Source organism: Dermacentor variabilis, chromosome 8 (genome assembly GCF_050947875.1).
Source record: "Dermacentor variabilis isolate Ectoservices chromosome 8, ASM5094787v1, whole genome shotgun sequence".
In the NCBI taxonomy this organism is placed as follows: domain Eukaryota; kingdom Metazoa; phylum Arthropoda; class Arachnida; order Ixodida; family Ixodidae; genus Dermacentor; species Dermacentor variabilis.
The window spans coordinates 99,926,671-99,945,862 of NC_134575.1; the positions used below are offsets into that span (position 1 = coordinate 99,926,671).

The following is a 19,192-nucleotide window of genomic DNA, read 5'->3' on the forward strand; positions in this document are numbered from 1 at the left end:
GCGCAAAAAACAGGTTTCTCCTTTCTCTTACAGCCTTCTAAATCATTCTATTATGGAGGTCACACATCATAAATACTTAGGGGTTACAATAACAAATGATTTAACCTGGTCTGCGCATATTGCAGACATTTGTTCCTCATCATTTTCCAAGCTGTGCTTTCCGAGGCGGAAGCTTAGAGGCGCTCCAAGTAAGCTTAAACGTCTTGCATACATAACATTCATCAGATCAAAATTAGAGTACGCGTCGGTCTTATGGGACCCGTTCATAAAGAATGACATTTGCCAGCTTGAGATGGTGCAAAGGAAAGCGATTAGGTTTATTTATAACAAATACAGAAGGCTTGATTCACCTACGACACTAATGAAAACAAATAACATCCAACTACTTCAAGTACGTAGGAAAATTTTCCGTTTGTTGTTCCTGCATAACCTTTTAGCACATAAAGTAAACATTTCGCATCCCACAGAACTTAAACAGTTATCGTCTAGACGAACACACCACACAGGAAGTCATTTACTGGAACCAATTTTTGCAAGAACTGAAACATTCACAGTTTTTTCCCGAGGACGTTTCCGACTGGAACTGTCTTCCAGGGGTCATCTTCCAGTCCCCTAATTTTGTTAAAGCTCTAGAAGAGCATTTGTTTGAGTGAATGAGTGCTGTATATGTGCGTATGCGTATATATATGAATGAATATGTACATGTTGTATATATATTTTTCTGCTTGTCTATTAGCGGCAATCTGTTAGAGTGCCGTTCTTTCTTTTTCTTTTTCCTTTTTATGTCACAGTGTATTTACATGCCTTGTACAGCCCCTCCTGCATGGGCCATAACTGTTGGCCTGCAGTATTCTGAAATAAATAAATCAATAAATAATAATGAACTTTCCAATTACCACCACTCAACCTCTCTTGCAGCCCTCGATAGGATCAAATACTGACATCACTATATAGCATGCTGTCATTCAGGTACTCAAATACCAAGAACAGACAATGAATTCTGATTAAACATATGGTTTTATTTGGTGCTCCGAGGAAACAGACAGTGGAAAGCTAACTTATTAAACAATCATTTGCTGTAAAAAAGTACCCATTTGCAAAAAAAAAAAGAGAAGTATGAATAGAATAAGATCATAAGTATCTCGGGGATGAACCACATAAACCAGAACCTAGAGCCAACAAATACATGAACTGGTCCAAAAGAAGAAGTTCATATGTACCAAAAGAGAATACTGGGGAAAAAGCACAAAGAGCTTAGAAGGCAGATCGTTCAGACATCTGCAGTGTAATAATTAATACAACGAACATACACTGTTTCTAGGGACATGAGAACAGTAATTTTTTGAGATAGGGATGAAGAAAGATTACATTTCTAATAATGAAAAAACATAATATTACAAAGCAAACAGCTAATTTTACCGTCTTCATCCTATTGAGGTTTAACTGTACGTTTATGTTATTTCTCAGCTGTAAAAGCCTTGTGTGGGTCACTTTTCATAATTTCTTTAGCTCCATGTTTCATTACCTGCTGAAAGAAGATCTAGAGGAAATATGGGGACCTGAAAAAAGTGTTTCAGAGACCGTATCAGACCACATCCTGACATTTGTACTACCTGATGCAGTAGAACACTATGCTACAAGCTACACGCCCATAGACATTTTACTCAAGCTCTAGTTCAACATAGTTGTTGACCTACCCTGCAGTATCATGGTGCTGTGCTCTCCACTTATGTCCGCTCAAACTATGAGACTGCTTAAAGGACACGGAGCAGACAGTACAACTGTATGGCCGGTCACCCGTATGAATGCGCTGGTGTACCTTCATTGCACTCTTCAACGAGAAGCCCTGTAGGCATAAAGGGCACTGAAATGGCTTCTCACCTGTGTGGGTACGCAGGTGTTAGTTCAGGTGGTTCTTTCGCGAGAAACTCTGAAAGCATGAAGGGCACTGATATGGCTTTCCGCCTGTGTGGCTGCGCAGGTGGGATTTCATGCTGCCCTTTTGTGAGAAGCTCTGAAGGCATGAAGGGCACTGAAATGGCTTCTCAGCCGTGTGGATACGCAGGTGTTCGTTCAGGCGGCTCTTATGCGAGAAGCTCTGAGAGCATGAAGGGCACAGATATGGCTACTTCTCGCCTGTGTGGGTGCGAAGGTGGTATTTCAGGCTGGCCTTTAGTGAGTAGCCCTTAAGGCATAAAGGGCACTGAAATGGCTTCTCACCTGTGTGGGTGCGCAGGTGGGGCTTCATGCTGGCCTTTTGTGAAAAACTCTTAAGGCATGAAGGGCACTGAAATGGCTTCGCACCTGTGTGGGTGCGGAGGTGGTTATTAAGGACAAACTTTCGCGAGAAGCCGCGAGAGCATGAAGGGCACTCATAAGGCTTCTCGCCTGTGTGGGTACGCAGGTGGGATTTCAGGTAGGCCTTTTTTGAGAAGCTCCGAAGGCATGAAGGGCACTGAAATGGCTTCTCACCTGTGTGGGTGCGCAGGTGTTCATTCAGGTGACTCATTCGCAAGAAGCTCCGAGAGCATGAAGGGCACTGATATCGCTTCTCACCTGTGTCGGTGCACAGGTGGGACTTCAGGCTGGCCTTTTGTGAGAAGCTCTGAAGGCACGAAGGGCACTCAAATGGCTTCTCACTTGTGTGGGTGCACAGGTGTTCGTTCAGGCGGTTCTTTCGTGAGAAGCTATGAGGGCATGAAGGGCATTGAAATGGCTTCTCACCTGTGTGAGTGCGCAAGTGGATTTTTAGGTGGCTCTTTCGTGAAAGGCTCCGAGAGCATAAAGGGCACTGATATGGTTTTTCGTCAGTATGGAAGCTGGCATATGCGTCCAGATGAAGCAATTTATCAGCCTCGTGGTCACATTGGTCACATCGGTGCAGGAATTCTTGCTTTGAGTTGTCACACGTGGCAGTTGATGGAGAAATAGAAGACCTCGATGCTGCACAAAAAAAGAAGTAATTAAAGATAGCATGAAATACAAAAAAGAAAACAGGTGCGGAATCTAATTACAAGCTTTATTTTTTTTTATGGGGGCGGGAGACCTTGAGGGTGATTTCAAGTATGATTAAACAAAGAAATTTTGATGGTCCTTTTTAATTTACTCAATAGTTCTGCATTTGAATGCTTGACGATGCTGTTTGTGATGTCCGCCTATAATAGAAATTATTTTTTAGAGAGGTGTAAAATTAGAAAGTTAGAGAACGTGGAGTGTTCGAAGATTTTCACGGATTTCTAGGAACCTTAACAAACTGGTTAAAAATCTTTTGACCCAGCATGCTCTCTGATTCTTAATGAGCAATTGAGGCCCGGATGCCGTACTCGGCACTTGCAAAGCTTAGGATCCTCTGGCACAACAAATTTGTCTAATGTAAGACTTCATCAGTCGGTTTCTTGATCCCACACTAAACTTTGGCAATGTTTTCGTAAGTTGAGATTGCAAGGAGCCAGCTAAGAACAGTATTATGACGCGATAACACGAAGAGCCCTGTGTTGATGTCCTGCTATGGCGTCACGGTGAGTGAAAATTCTCATATATATTAGGTATCTGTATATGCCATACCTGGCTATACTACATACGGTATATGCGGGTTATAGAGACACACCATTCAATCACTAAAGTTGCTCATATGCGATCTCGGGAGTCCTGAAGGGCACACCGCAGCGACGTAGAGTGAATGCACAGCCTGGGCGTGACCCCCGCGATTGCTGCGGAGGAAGTCTCCGAGGCCCCGCACAGCGTTGCCTGCCTGCGCGGCAAGCTACACAGAGGGACTGGACTAACCTTTCGCTCCGCCGTGCATAACCGTGCAGCCAAGCACCCGCAAGAGAGGGAGAGGTCAGTGGAGAAGTGCAATAGTGCACTGCTGCTTGTGCACAGGTGCGCAGCTACGCGTGGTTCTGATATAGACCAATGTTGATCGAATACGTATTCGACGCGGAGATGTGGGAATTTTAAACTGCTTCGGTGAATGAATGTAGAACCCTGGGGGAAGTGATGCACTTAGCACGCAACGGTTGGGTATTTTTTGGTTTAGTGGACAAATCTAGTTCATGATATGCATTGGTAGGACAATTTCACCTCCTTAAAATGAGGTTTTAAATTTGGTGATCTCTATGGGGATTTCAGAGAATTTCATGTACTTCGTTATATCCATTATTTTCTTATATCCCGTTTCGTTATCAAGAGGTTCGAGCATTCGTTAACTACTAAACGCAACATAGCGACTCGTACAGAGGAGGAAAGAATGACAATGAATGTGGGGAAAAGGGAGTTTCTACACCCAGGAATGGAAAGATCGAGGGGTTACCCAGGAGATAATGAAAGTTTGAGCAGTCGAGAACATTCCCCAGAAGTGTAGCTTTGTGGCAGCGCACGCTTTACTGCCAAACAGACGCACCTCAAATTGAAATTTCTGTAATCCCTACCCCAACCCTGACCTTACTCTTAAAGGGCCCCTGAAACGGTTCGGACAAATTTTGTAGACGCGTAGGGTACAGCTTAAGTAGAACATTCGCACCACAATTTGAGTGAAGCGTTACGTATTAATGGAGCTACATGCGATTAGAAGCTACCCTCCTCCCCATCCACGCTTTTCCTCCTCAACTCGTTCGCCGAGCGAGCGGGGCTACGCTCCGCCTTCACTGGTCCTGCGTCACGATGCGACGTCACATCGTCCACTTCCGTTTGTTTTGGAGCCCGCCCCCGCCTGCGCGAGACCTCTCCGCTAGCCGCTTGGCTGTCGACCCCAAGCGAGAGCTATCGAAGCAGCGTGCGTTACGAGCATTCTGTCGTAGCGCCGAACGTGTCTGGTATTCCGTTAACCACAGGCAAGCTGGTCATTTCGGCAAATCACTGGAGGCATAAACTCAAGCTGATGAAGGAACTTTGGCGTAGACGTACGTGAGCGGCCTGATCGGTCTACACGGTCCAGACACTTGTTGGCGCAGCGCTTAACCAGCCAAACAAAGCGCTAATATTGCTCTAACCAAGTGTAAAACATTTTAAACATTTATAAAAACAACGTGTCGATGATTACACTCCTGCGAAAAATACGCACCAGCAGCAAAGAAGAATACGCTTCGTTGCTGCTACTGTGTATGGTTGCGCTCTATGCCACCAGGTGGCTGCACCGTGCAGACCATTCACATTTGCCCTTCTGCTCATCTCGGCTCATCCCGTTACGGCACAGTCAAGCGGCCAGACCCTGTCCCCTTGCGCTTACGTTTGCCCTAATACGGGACTCGCGAAACGCTGTTGCGTTAGTAATCTTCCGGTGTAAAGTGACGGCCACAAACGCGCAAATCCTGGCACCGATCGTATAGCGGCAGTCCGATGCGCAGCAGCCAGTGCGCTCGTACGCTGCCTTGCAGAGGGACACGATGTCGAAGCTTGACATATTGCCAGTCGCTACGTTTGTAGTCCACAAGGCAACAAAGTCGAATCATAGTGCTCGCGAAAAGACTGAGACCAACTCTAAACGCGGAGCTCTCGTCGTTGTACGTTGTAACACAAGCAGACGACACTTGCTGTGTGCCGGAAGTGCTTAAGTGTACTGAAAAATTGTTCTTGTGCATTCTCTTTATGCTACTTTCTTTTCATAAAAACAAATTAACTAACATTCCAACTATTACGAAGATCATTTGTTTACCATAAAGTTGGAGAAATTATCGATCACGCGCCCTGGTCAGCCAATCGCATAGCTCGCCCCACTGACGTCATACGGGTGATTTTGGTCATATGGGTAGGGGCGGCTTAAAATTCCGCCGAGCAGTGCGCTGCGATCGGCAGCGATGTGCATTTTTAAAACCTTATAATAAATTACACGCTTTACGCAGAGCACTTAGATGTGTCAATTAATGATCAGAAGGACCTACTCTAACGACTCAGTACGTTTGTAGAAAATCGTCAAAAGCGTTTCAGGGTCCCTTTAAATGTTTACCATTTTTGGTGCGAGCTACAGGTGCAAAAATATAACAACTAAAGTGGAACAATTTGACATGCACTCTATTCATTGCGCTCTGCTCAGGCGTCCTCTGCCAGAACCCATGAATAATGGCACAAGTCAGTGCCACAGTCACAAGCACTGAGTCAGACAGAGGCGAATCAAAGAGCACAATAGCACTTTGGAACCAGGTAAAAAAGCAGATAGTTTCGTTTTCAGCACGAAACGACTGCACAATGTGGGAACCAGCACACAAAACCGAAGTATGTCTCACCTGCTACGGCAAAGACTAAAACAAAGACTCACAGACATTCTAGTTCTAAATATTACTATTTCTCTAATCGTGAAATCGTTTATTGAAGCAACATATCAAACAAATAGTTGATGCCTTCAATAATTCTCGAAGTCATATATTATTATAAGTGACGTCACAGCATTGTAGGAGACATGGGCACACCCTTGTGGTTAACCTTGACTCATTGGCTAAGAATTCGGTGCCTGTGAGGCGAAGGGCGCACAGCGCTTCGTTTCAAATTTGAGCCCTTTTTGCGGGGTAATACTGAGCAAAGTCGCGCTTATGCGAAAAGCTCTGATAGCAGAAGTGCCAATCGTGCGGCTTCTCCTCATGCTGTTGCACTTTTGTGCAATGAGTGAGGATAGGACGTATATCGCATAGTCACAACTGTCGCAATATTTAAGGCAGCTCTGCTGCAATTCCTCGTGCTTGACAATTCGTAAGGAGCCGTTGTATATGCTTCTCTGTCCACAGAAGCATAAAAAGTAATTGAATCGGCCCAATTGAACATTTTTCCAACATAACATTATAGCAAAAATTCTAAACGATCTTAACATCAGGCTCATTCTTCACTTATGCCAAATGAGCAAGGTTCACAGTTCATGGAGAAAGTTAAGTTTATTTACAACAGGCATACATAGTAGAAATAGATAACTGAAGCTGCATCACCATACTTTTCTTTGGTAACATTTGTTTATTTTAAGATGTCAATACAAAGCAAAATTAAGCCTCTTCTCTGCAGAGTGACGTTTTGGTACACCACAGTAAGTGCTATTCACTCGCTTTCCTTAAATGAATCTTCAGATTCACTCCTTAGTTACCAGACTTGAAAAGTTTTTTTTTTTTAAGATTGAAAGTTTATTGCAAGAATCGCTTTTCACATACATCATTCAAACATGCATCGCCACATCAAGGGGGAGGCTAAAGCCTGTATGTGCCTGACGAGGCCCGCCTTCCTGGTGATGACAACGAACGCATTTGAGATGGCAACACGCTTCCTTGTGCGGCAGCATCAGAATCACACCAAAAAAGAACACCCAAAATTCTGCACAGTATAAATACGTTTCAGCATAACCTATTATTCAGCTACAGCTGTGAAAGAGAGCAACACATGCAGCACTAAAAAATAAATAAGTAATCGGACACGTTATGACCACAATAAGTCGAAGTTGTGTGTAATATCACTCCAGGAATAAGGTTCCCAATGAGCTCCAGCCACACGGGGAAGGTGCGAGGCGAAATCCGGCAACACTGCTGCGCGCGGCTGTTCCCCCTCTCACGGTTCCCCCCTGCCTCGCTTCGCTGCGCCCCTCATTCTTGGCTCAGCAGCCGTCCGATATGGAGGTTCCCATTGTTGATCCCACCAAGCGTAAATTCATTCCGTAATTCGCTTTTTGTCGGCCAAAGGGACTCCACCCGCGGATATTCATCGTCAATTGACAGAGGCGTATGGCGACAAGTGTATGTCCGTTCAACACGTCTGAAAGTGGTGCAGGGATTTTAGTGCCAGTCGGAAGGAAGTCCACGATGAAGAGTGGACTTCCGCCAGTTTAGGAGAAGGTTATCGAGATGGACCAACGCGAAGTGCTTCAAAACAGGATAATCACCGTCCGTGAACTTGTTGCTCCGATTCCTGGGAGTTCTTACGGTACAGTGGAAAGAGCTTTGACTGAAAAATTGGGGTTTCACAAGTGTTGTGCTCGACGGATACTGCGGCTATTGACATCAGACCGCAAGGAGAAATGCCTTGACTGTGCCCGCCAGTTTCTTCAAAAGTGTCAAGAAGATAAGGAAGTATTGTTGGATACCATTGTTACGGGAGATGAAATGTGGGTGTTTCATTTCACTCCCGAAACGAAACAAAAATCCAAACAGTGGCGTCACCCAGAGTCAGCACAGTTGGAAAGAAGTTCAAAGAAGCTCCTTAATTCTGTTGCCAAAGTCATAGCCAGTTTAGAACGACAGAAAGCTGAGGTAAGGATTCATTATGCAAAAAAGAAGTGAGGCGTGCAGACAGGACACAAGAGTAGAGAAGTGAACAGCACGAATTGTGGACAACACATTTCTAGTACTCTGAGCCCTTTCCCATGTTCCCCTACTTATCTCCACAATCCTGCTTCGTTAGCTTCCTTAATTGCGATATGTATGATCCGCGCTAGAACCATGTCATGGTTTAGTCGTAATCGCGTCGTCCCATTGGAATTTCAAATGATGTGCGGCTTCCCTCAACCATCAACTGGGCATGCCAGGAGGATAGGAGCTATTCTATCTGCTGAATCATGGCGCCAAGTTAGGTTCTATCAGGAGTGCCTAAAGGTCCGTCGCGCGGCCCTGGGAGACGGTCGCCATTGGAACCGCCCCTACGCCGATTGGAATAGGGTAGCCGTGCAACACGCGGACTTCCTATGGAGGATGAAACTTCCGGAGCTTCAACAAAGTAAGAGGAAACACCTTTCTATTAATTCACCGTCAAATAACGTAATGGTCCTTGGAGACGCCATCGTAAGTGATAACCATAGAAGAACCCTTGTTTTAGGTCCTAAGCACTGTTTTAAGCCTAACATAAAACCCGTTGACGCTTTAAGCATACCGCGCTACATAACCAGGTTCGTCCCGGAAGAACGCTCGCGCTGTATTTCAGATTGCATTGCTAGCATTAAACAATCAAATTCTCACTTTAAGACGTCTGACCCTGTCCGACGATTAGTTGATTACCTTGTGGAGCATAAACTTAGACCAGCAATATCTGACAAGGAAGGCTATTCCGTAATTATGCCAGATGACATGTTTTCAGAAAAAGCGATTTCAGCCATAGAAAATAATTTACAGCCAGTAAAACTCAAGCCTTCGGTAGTTAAGCAACGTGCGTTTGACCTCTTGTCAAGACATAATCTTGATAGGGTTGTCTGTAATGTCAAGAAAGCTAAATCCCTCACCTTAGAACTGTTTTTCTCGGCCAAGACCCAAAAGCAAGAAATTCCTTTTCGTGCTATAGTGTCAGAGAAAGGGACGTGGCAGGTCCGTGTCGCTAGTTACCTACAGAAGTGCTTAGCTTCACTAGTTTTTTCAGACCCCTTTTGATTGCGTAATTCTTAGGCACTAGTTCAATATTTGAGGGAGGAAATCCTGGTGATTGTACAGCTTTTAGTATGGATATCGAAGAACTGTATTATTCTTTGCCGCATGACGGGTTGCTAAATTCCGTAAATGAGTGCATTAAAGAACAAGTGCTAGAGTCGTATTTTATTGACAGATGCGGTGTTTCCACGGGAGCTTTTCTAGAAATTCTTTCAATGTACCTGAAGTCAACGCTGACTGGGTGGAGAGATGGCGTTTTTCTGCAGAAATCAGGTATTTGTATTGGCTCAAAAGTTGCCCCTATTCTTAGCAATATTTACCTGAGTAAGGTTGACAACTGCCTAGAGAAAGACTTAGGTGATTGCGTTATCAAGATATTTCGTTACGTTGATGATTACCTGATTTTCTGAAATAGGAAAGAATTCGATTCCGCTGCTACTTCAGTAAGTGAACAATGTAAACGTTATGGAGGAGGATTAAAGTTTACCAAGAAATTTCCTCAGCGACGCGTAATTCAGTTTCTTGACATTTCCTTGGTCTTCGAACAGAATCATGTTTGTTGGCAGTACTCCCTAAGATCTTCGAAGCCGTTGCTAAACTTTCAATCCAAGCATTCCAAAGTAGTAAAAAACGGAATTGCCATGTCGTGCCTTAAGTCTTCCCTCACCAGATCATGCATGCACAAAATGAGCGCCAGTTTTAATGCGCAGATCCAGCGCCTATTAGAAGCAGGTTATCCTAGTGTAGCAGTGGCCACTGTGGCTGAGCGCCTAAAAAAGTCGGTTTCGAGAGGGACGGACGTGATTACAGAAAGCAGTAATAGCAAAAAAAAGAGTAGTGGCTATTCCGTATATTTATTCAGTGTCGCACAGGCTTAAAAAAGTTGCAAGTAGATATGATGTTAATGTTGCTTTCACTGCTCCCAATAAGCTAGGTAAGATATGCGCTGCCGAACAGAGAACAAAGGAGCAGGCAAAAGGCAAAAAACGAACAGATATTTGTCCAGTGAAGCACGATAAGAACAACAGTTTTACTGACTGTTGTATGTGTGTGGTTTATAAAATTCCTCTTAGCTGTGGCCAGTTCTACGTATGGCAAACGGGACGGTGTATCAATCAGAGGCTAATGGAACATAAAAGGTCGTTAACTGGTGGATCGCCTTCTAATATTTCGCTACATTGCCAAGATTGTAACTGCACGCCAGAGTTACATCAATGCGCGATATTGTAAAGGCATAAGAATGAAGATACGCGTCTTATGGTAGAGGCATGGCATATCTGTAATGGTGGAAGTGTGTGCGTGAGTCAGCCATCGATTACCTTACATAAGGAAGAGATTAAGTGCCTGAACAGCTATTTCTCACGTAGACCGGCACGTGTACCCGACTGACACGTGGTGTTACCATTCCTGAGCATGCGCAGATGAGTTTTGTGTCTTCTTTCTTTTTTCGCCTCAGTGCTCCCTTCAGTTGATAGTCGGCGTTCGTGTTGTCCCCTTCTCTACTCTTGTGTCCTGTCTGCACGCCTCACTTCTTTTTTGCATAATCATAGCCAGTGTTTTTTGGGGTCGTAAGGGGATACTGCTGATCAATTTCATGGGAACGTGGGACAACAATCAACTCAGACAGTTATTGTGCAACACTAATAAAACTCAGGCAAGCTATCCAGAACCGAAGGCGAGGATGACTCGCTGCCGGTGTAACGCTGCTTCACGAGAACGTTCGACCTGACGTCTCCCGTCAAAACCAGGAACTTTTGACAAACTTTGAGTGGACTGTCATGCCCCACCTACCATACAGTCCAGACCTTGTGCGCAGTGATTATCACTTGTTCCCCAAGTTAAAGGAACGTTTGAGTGGCCAACGAACCAGGAGCGCCAATGAAGTCAAACAAGAGTTGAAACGCTTCCTCAGTGGATTGGCGGCGGAGTTCAACGACACTGGGATACGATTACGCAGAAAAATAGAGTAATGTTTCCTCTTTTCGATGGTGTAAATTTCTATGAGAATAAACAATGTTGTCGATTTCTAAAATTGATGGAAACCATATTTCTGGATGAACCCTTAATAGATCCACACTTCTTTTTTGTAAAGTATTTTACAAGAGAACTATGTATTAGATTTTCGCTTGCTTTGTTATCATTCAGGAAAGTTATGATGCTATGTTCAAAGGTTAGAAGCCCACAGCTAGTTCTAGCCTCTGGAATCCTGCAAAATGCACGTCGCAGTTCAGAAACAGCACCAGGCTGTGCAAGTGAACAAAACCTAAGGTTAGTTGCTGTGGGTCATGTAATCAGCCTAAAAGTTAGGCTTGCTGTGGATCTTGTGACCAGCCTATATTGCATGCCGAAAGGTTACTAAGGTATGCGTATTAAGAAGCGCTGGTATTCGTCGGTATTCCTGTGTTATCGAAGTTCTGGGAATATTACCGTTTGCTCTGATTGCCTTGTTTGCTATATAATTGAGGGGTTTAGGTTTGCATATGTTGTCTACCTCAGAAAAGTAAACAGTAATGAAGAACTGACTGGGTAAGTGTCAAACATAGTGTTTTTTTCAGCAAAGTTGGTAGGACAAGCCTTATTATATGTATTAGACCGACTTAGCATGGTATACTGAAACGCAGGTAATTAATATGCAGAGTCAAGGTTAACTGTTCACTAAATGCCACTCCAAGAAAACGTATTGAGCTCACACATTCTATTTTTTTGCTTTTTCAAACTGAAGATAGGGTCAAAATGTAGAATTTCATTCTTAAGTTTAAGGACAATAAATATTCTTTTGCACACATGTAGCTGAAATTTGACCATGTTCAGAGAAATATTTCTTTGCATTTACTAGAGTGTTCAAGTTGTGACTGCAGAAAAATATGATAGTGTCATCTACATACAGAACTATATCAGCTCTACTAGGTATACTAATATCACTATGAACTAGGAGAAGCAAGGGCCCCAAAATGGAGCCCTGTGGAACACCTGTGGAACATGTGCCAAAAGTAGATGGGTTACAGTTTACAACTGCGCACTGTATTAAAAACGATAAGTAACTATTAATAATCTCCAGGGATGTACAACTTATTCCATAAAGCAGCAATTTATGTAAGAATATTTTATGTTTAATACAGTTGAGAACGAAAGCCAACTTCTGGGGAATTCTCATGCTTTTTGAAGTTCAATGTATCAGTAATGTGCCATTTTTGTTCGATGTAACCATATCTTTTGCGATAATTTCTTTATTATGCAACAGTATTCTAAAAATTGTTCAATATAAGGAATAATTCGATGCAAACATGTTCGACATTTAGTCAGCTTTGACTTTACACATAACAGAGAGTTCAAATCCTTCATCCTTGCAAGACAAGAAAATTTGGTTAGTACCGACACCTAGGGCATATTATACCGAGCAGTCTCGTTTTTATACTCTTCCAGTATTATTAAATAAATTAAACAAAAGATTGTTTGACCCCTTTCAGCATTCAATTGATGCTATTAAGCGATTTTTTCTAAGCAAACCTACGTGATATTGCACTCAGTTTAAAGCTATACCGCTTTTGTTTTTTCGTTTCCCCATAACATGTTATTTGTTTATTCTAGTGCATATGTTTTTCCCCATAACATCTTATTTGTTTTTTTCGAATGCCTATGTCTTGTGCTGCGATGCATAGCACTGCTTTTTACGAAGTGTTTTGTTATCTTGTTTCAGTATTTATTGCAAAACCTGAAAATAGCTGCCTGTGTACTGTACTGCCAAGCTGATAAAGGGGGCAGGACATCTGCCAAGCTTACGAGCTTTTAGTCTTCTCTCCTTTCCTGTCCAAGAGAAAAATAAAGACTGAATTGAATAATGTGCCGCTTCGCAAAGAACGTAGAAACACGTTGGTCCCATTAGGCTTCGAAACCATTGCTGATCGAGGACACAACTAAGAGGTATAAATTAATGATTTGGTGTGAGGAGAGAGAGCGTAACCTTTCATTTCAAATCAACAAGATTTGAGTCCGGCGTCTTTTTAGTGGGTCTGGGCACCCGCCGCGGACGCGGTTCCGAGACCTTCTCTCGAAGCGGCTTCCTCGGCTCGCTGGACGGCCCAGAGTTGTGCTGTCAGGTCAGAGCTGAGCAGTGCGGTCATCCAGCGTGACTGGAGGCTGGCGGTGGAAGAGACGGAGGGGTCGGCACTGCCCGACTTGTTTGTTAGGTCCCGACACTCCCATAAGACCTCGTCACACGATGTGCATCTGTTTGTGGTGTACATGTCTGGGTACATGGCGTGCATGGCGTGGTGTGAGGAAGTGTTAAAATATATGTACCACAACATTGTCATTTTTATTTTCCGAGAAAGGGATTATATGCATTTACTAAAGATGTTGTATTTGTATGTGTACAACCTGTAAGAAGGCATGTTCCTGGTATGTTCATTTGTGCAGCAACTGATGTTAGAAGATAACCCTTTAAGAAAGATCTCACATTCTAGTTGTAAACCTTAACTGGGCTGTTACAAACTTACTTTATGTATCGAGTTTATACAGTTCATAGCACAGATCTATGCTTTTTAGCTAGAACACAAAGGAACGCCCAATACTTTTCTTGCCTCTGTTGTTTTCTTCTACTCGGTACCCCAGCCTTCTCAAGGTGTCTCTTCCTAAATTGCTCAGCTTGAGTCTCTGGAGTTGGCTTCTTCCATGAGCTCCCGCCAGCTTTTGCCACGTGTTGTGGATTATGATGCTACTGGCGCATGCCATTTCGTAGCAGCTGTTGCAGCCACTAGAAATCCATTTTGGACCAGCAAAACAGACATTCGGAGCAAATTGTGAAAGCAATTGCAATCTATATTATACGAAGTTTTTACTGTGGGCAGGATATGTGAAAGCAGTAAGTAGTCACTCATTCATAAACGCAATCCAAATACTAAAAATCACCCACCGCTTCATCGCAGCGCTTAGTATAAACTGTGACGAAGTGCTGGTGCCTAGGGTGCGCTTAAAAACAACTACAGCGGCTTAGAAAATCGTGGAGGTACTTAGACGGAGCTACGAAGAGACCTCGGAAAAGTTTTGAGAACATTCAGCGGCATCTTGGTGCCATAAATGCACTGTGTAAGCTGGACCGCTCTGTGAAAAACAACTATTTTAATCACACAGCACAACCCAGTACCATAGGGGCACCCTCCTTTTCTACCTCTAGATAGAACCCGCTATCATTTTTTTTATTTTTACCTTCCCACGAGGCCATTATCTCCACATTTTCAAGTCCGTTAAAATTGAAGTATAGGTAATCTTGATAAAACAAATGCCGTCTGTGCGAATAGTTGCTAGCACAAGAAGTTTATCTGCTGTTGCAGACAACTTTGCAAACAAACAGAACGGCAAACAGATGTATTTTTTTCAGAAGTTATCGCGTGTATATATACATATATATATATATATATATATATTCTCTCTCTCCAGCGTGACTCCCAGCTTTCTCTGACCCGTCAGGGTCAGTGGTTACTGGCCCATGGGCGGGTATCTCTCCCATTCCCGTTTCCACCTTTACCCCTCCAAAATCCACCCCGGCTCCCAATCTTCGCATCCTCCCCCTCCCGTCCAATATGTCCTCTGTCCTGCATGCCGACCGTCGTCACGCGGGCGCGCAGCATCATTCTCCCCTCTTTACTACCCAGGGAGTAGCCTACACGGATGCCTCTTTCATAGCTCCTTGAGGTTCCTGCGGCTACGCTATCCACCGTCCCCACCTCCCAGCACCTGAAACTCACACGAGTGGGCCGTACCTGCACCCTCCGAATGCACTCTCTCTCGCGGTCCTTGCCATTTCACATGCCCTACAATCATTTCCCTCCCTTCCCTCGCTCCCAGAGTACGCGATATACACCGACTCCCAAGCCGCCACTCACCACATACAGAATCGCACCCTACCCCATTCACTCCAGCAAGAGGTCGAACGAGCGGTCTCCGCACTGCAACCTTCCACCGTCTTCCTCCGCTGGGTCCCTGGGCATTCGGGGATTGACGGCAATGAGCTGGCCTATCAGCTCGCCCGTGACGTTTTAAACCGGGCACCGTTGATCCCCTGGTCCAGGCCCTCGGAGGATTCAGGGGGACTCTCCCTGCGCCGCACTATCAAGGAAGTTTACCTCCACCTCCGTCTCGACAAGTCCGTTAAAGTTGAAGTATCGGTAATTTTGATAAAACAAATGTCGTCTGTGCAAATAGTTGCTTGAACAAAAAGATTATCTGCTGTGGCAGACAACTTTTCAAACAAACAGAACGGCAAACAGAAAATGGATTTTTTTCACGATTTATCGTACACACACACACACACACACACACACACATATATATATATATATATATATATATATATATATATATACACACACACAACGAGAAGAAAGGGGGTTAACCGAGGGGCCCGATTTTTATTAGTCACATCATAAGAAGCCAGCAAACACCGATACCAAGGACAACATAGGGGAAATTACTTGTGCTAATAAATGAAGTAATGAAACGATAAATTAATCGAAATTAAAGTGGATGATAAAACAACTTGCCGCAGGTGGGAACCGAACCCACAACCTTCGCATTTCGCGTGCGATGCTCTACCAATTGAGCTACCGCGGCGCTGTTTTCCCATCCACTTTCTTGGGTATTTATGTGTCCTAGTAGAACCCTGGCAGTGTTAGCCAGCGCCGCCACTCACAGACCTTGGCGGCGGGCGTGGAACGTCCTTCATGCCGCAGGCGTCACGAGAGCGTGGTCTTTTCACGTATATGAATCACGTATATTTCACGTATATTTCACGCATCGTTGATCCCCTGGTCCAGGCCCTCGGAGGATTCAGGGGGAGTCCTTGATATGTCATAGAATGACATATCATTTGACAGAATAAAACCTTCAACCATTTGCCCTCTTTGGTCAGTTTTGATACTGCCCCAAAGAGTACCATGAGCATTAAAATATCCCACTAAAACAAATGGCTCCGGTAATTGACCTGTTATATTTTCTAAGTGTTTAACGGTAAAATGGGTGTGGGGTGGGATATACAGCGAGCAAATGGTGATGGTTTTGTGAGTTATAACGGTTACAGCAACGGTTTCTATGTGACTCGTAATCGGAACTTCTCTAACTGCAATACCGCCCTGCACAACAATGGCTACACCACCCGAAAGCCGGTTCATCTGAGTACGGTCGCGCCGTACAACAGTGAAATCTTTTAAAACATGTTTGTGTTTTTCACCTAGGTTTGTTTCCTGTAAGCACAAGGCCACAGTTATGTCAAAGACCTCTACAATTACAGTGAATAATAAAAGCCATTATGGAATTGAAAAGTAAAAAATGGCTTTAATAGTTGAATAGGAGATAGGAAAGATGTTAGGTAATGTAGAACTCAAGAAGGGTAATACAAAGGAGCGATAACCTTCAGGTTGAGACTTCAGGCTTCAGACTGGTGTCTGCAAGGTCTGTGAAGACGATGGAGCAGCGTCGGGTGCTTCCATCACGGGGGCGAGGGGAGTCACTGTGGAAACACTGCGCGTGGGCTCGGAGGACTCCGGAGGCCTCTGTGACGCTTCCCCCGCCTGCGTCACATCGGCATAACTTCTTCGCGGAAGGTATGATAGCCGCTTTCTGGCTTCAAAGAACGAATCTTTTTTTCTTTCCCAGTTACTGCAATGACTTCCTTTTCCTTTTTCCAGCATAGGCAAGACCGCGAGTAGGCTGGATGGTCTCCTTTGCAGTTAATACAATGTGGGGAAGAAGTGCAGTTTTCAGATTGATGATCACTCGAGCTTTATTTAGCACAGGTTGTTTGGCCTCGGAATGCATGTGAAGCATGTCCGAACCTTTGGCCCTTGAAACAACGTCTGGGGTTCGGGATATATGGTCTCACATTGACTTTAACATAACCTGCATCGAGTGAAGTAGGCATTTCGCTTGTTCCAAAGGTGAGTATGACATGTTTGGTGGGGATTTCTTGGTTGTTTCTGCGGATTACAATTCTTTGTACTTTTGTCACATTTTGTTCTTGGAAACCCCCAAGGAGTTCCTCATCGCTCAATCCAATGAAGTCTTCTTCAGATATTACTCCCCTGCTTGTATTAAGTGTTCTATGGACTGACACTGTCACTGTCGCGTCGCCAATACTGGTAAGGTCAGTGAGCTTCTCTGCTCGGTTTTTATCATTCAGTTCTAGGAGGAGGTCCCCAATAGACATTTTGGAGGCTTGGTACCTCGGTCCGATTTTTTCTTTCAGGCATTTGGATACAAGGAATGGAGAGAGCTTCCTTACTGGCATGTTGCTTTCGCTGTGTACTACATAGTACTTGGGGAAGGATGGAGCGTTGCTCCGAAAGGAGAAATGGAATGGTACTTCAGTGCAGTATCTTTTCAGACGCCGATCATAGACAACAGAGGTTTGTGCTGCCATAGAAAGTGTGTATGTTCGGCAACAGCGCCGACCGCCCATCACGGAGCCCAACGAGGGGACGCGGCAGAGCTTGTGTACAAGCCTGTACGACGCCAGCCGTATGCCGTCACTATAACCAAATATGCTGTATCCAAGGTAGGATAGCCACACAAGGCTAACCCTTGCCGCCGTGGAGAAAGAAAGTAAATGGAAGAGAGGAAAAGTCAGGAAAGGTCAAAAGTGAGAGATGAACACGAAGATTTGAGGAGAGAGCGATAGGAAAGGGCGACTGCCGATTTCCCCCAGGTGGGTCATTCTGGAGGTGCCGTCTACGTGAAGCCGATGCCAAAGGGGCGTGTTGCCGCCGCCGAGGGGCCGTAAAGGTCCAAACACACGGCATTGGCTCAACCCCCAGGATCCCCTTTTCCCGGACACGGCTAAGCCGCGCACGGCTACACGCGGGAGGGTCCAACCCTCGTGTGCTCGGGTACGTGGTGTCGCAACACACCAAACGCCTGCTGACGCAGACACCCCTGCGGGGGCCAATGCAAAGATCGTACATGCTCACTATACAGAACGGGTTTGTTCCTGGATCAAACCTTCCTAGCTCTTCGAGACATCTACTGTCTACGAATATTACAGCAAAGGTAGTGCTGATTAACGATTCTGTTCTCTGCAGCAGTGGTTTAATAAGGGTTCGCAAAAGCATTTTCAGCGTCCACAGAGCCTTTGCGCATAAGTTGAATCCAAGAGTACAGTGTGCAGTGCATCACACCTTCTGCAGGGCTATGCAAGGTGGTGCTTGCCAACCATGATAATTAATCAAAGATGAGGCCATACCATCACTGCTACTACATATATGGCGTTTGGCACGTGCCAGGAAACCTTCCTCTTGGCAGGGTTGACAAAGTCCATGTTCACAATCTGGTCACACAAGCATCTAGCGTGACACCGGGTAGTTAGGAGGGTACAAAAGTTCAATGGTAGAAAGTCCGGGTCTATGAAAACAAGCGTCAAGGCAAGCTGCAATGCATTTTGTGTGGAGAAATTCTTGCATAAAGCTCCCTTTGATTTAAGCAAGCTAGCCTGCCACCGGACACAGCACCCCCCCAGACTATGGATAATCAAACATAACACTGAGAAGTGTAAATCTAAAAGGACCTTGACTTCTTTAAGACTGGAGAAAAAAAATGCCTTGAAATGCCTTAAAATGCCGGGGCACGACACCGCACCGGGAATGGCACGCTCACGCCGGTTCTTGTTACAGGGCGCTATCAGCTGGGCAGTCTGTTCTTAGTTTGTTCACCCAAGCCAGAACTTTGGTGTCAAGCTGTCACCACCACTGTCTGCTTCACAGCGCTGGAGGCCGGTTCTGGACGAAGCTTGCTACACCAACTGGCAACCCGGGCGTGCGAAGACTACCCTCGACACAGCGTGCGGAAGCCTTAAATGCCAGCCATCAACAGCGCACTTCGGGCAC

At 44.8% G+C, this 19,192-nt stretch overlaps 1 protein-coding gene and 1 non-coding gene across 2 annotated transcripts in view; both read right to left on the reverse strand.

Moving 5' to 3' along the window:
• Positions 1 to 612: 612 nt before the first annotated feature.
• The window catches only part of LOC142590477 (uncharacterized), an 83,800-nt gene continuing 65,220 nt past the window's right edge, over positions 613 to 19,192 (reverse strand). The window contains exon 4 of the mRNA XM_075702630.1: positions 613 to 2,943. Within this exon, the coding sequence (XP_075558745.1) occupies positions 2,126 to 2,943 (818 nt within the window). The 3' untranslated portion in view covers positions 613 to 2,125. The remainder of the gene's footprint in view (positions 2,944 to 19,192) is intronic.
• TRNAS-CGA (transfer RNA serine (anticodon CGA)) lies at positions 15,857 to 15,929 on the reverse strand. The gene has a single exon. It is a non-coding gene; the product is annotated as a tRNA-Ser (tRNA).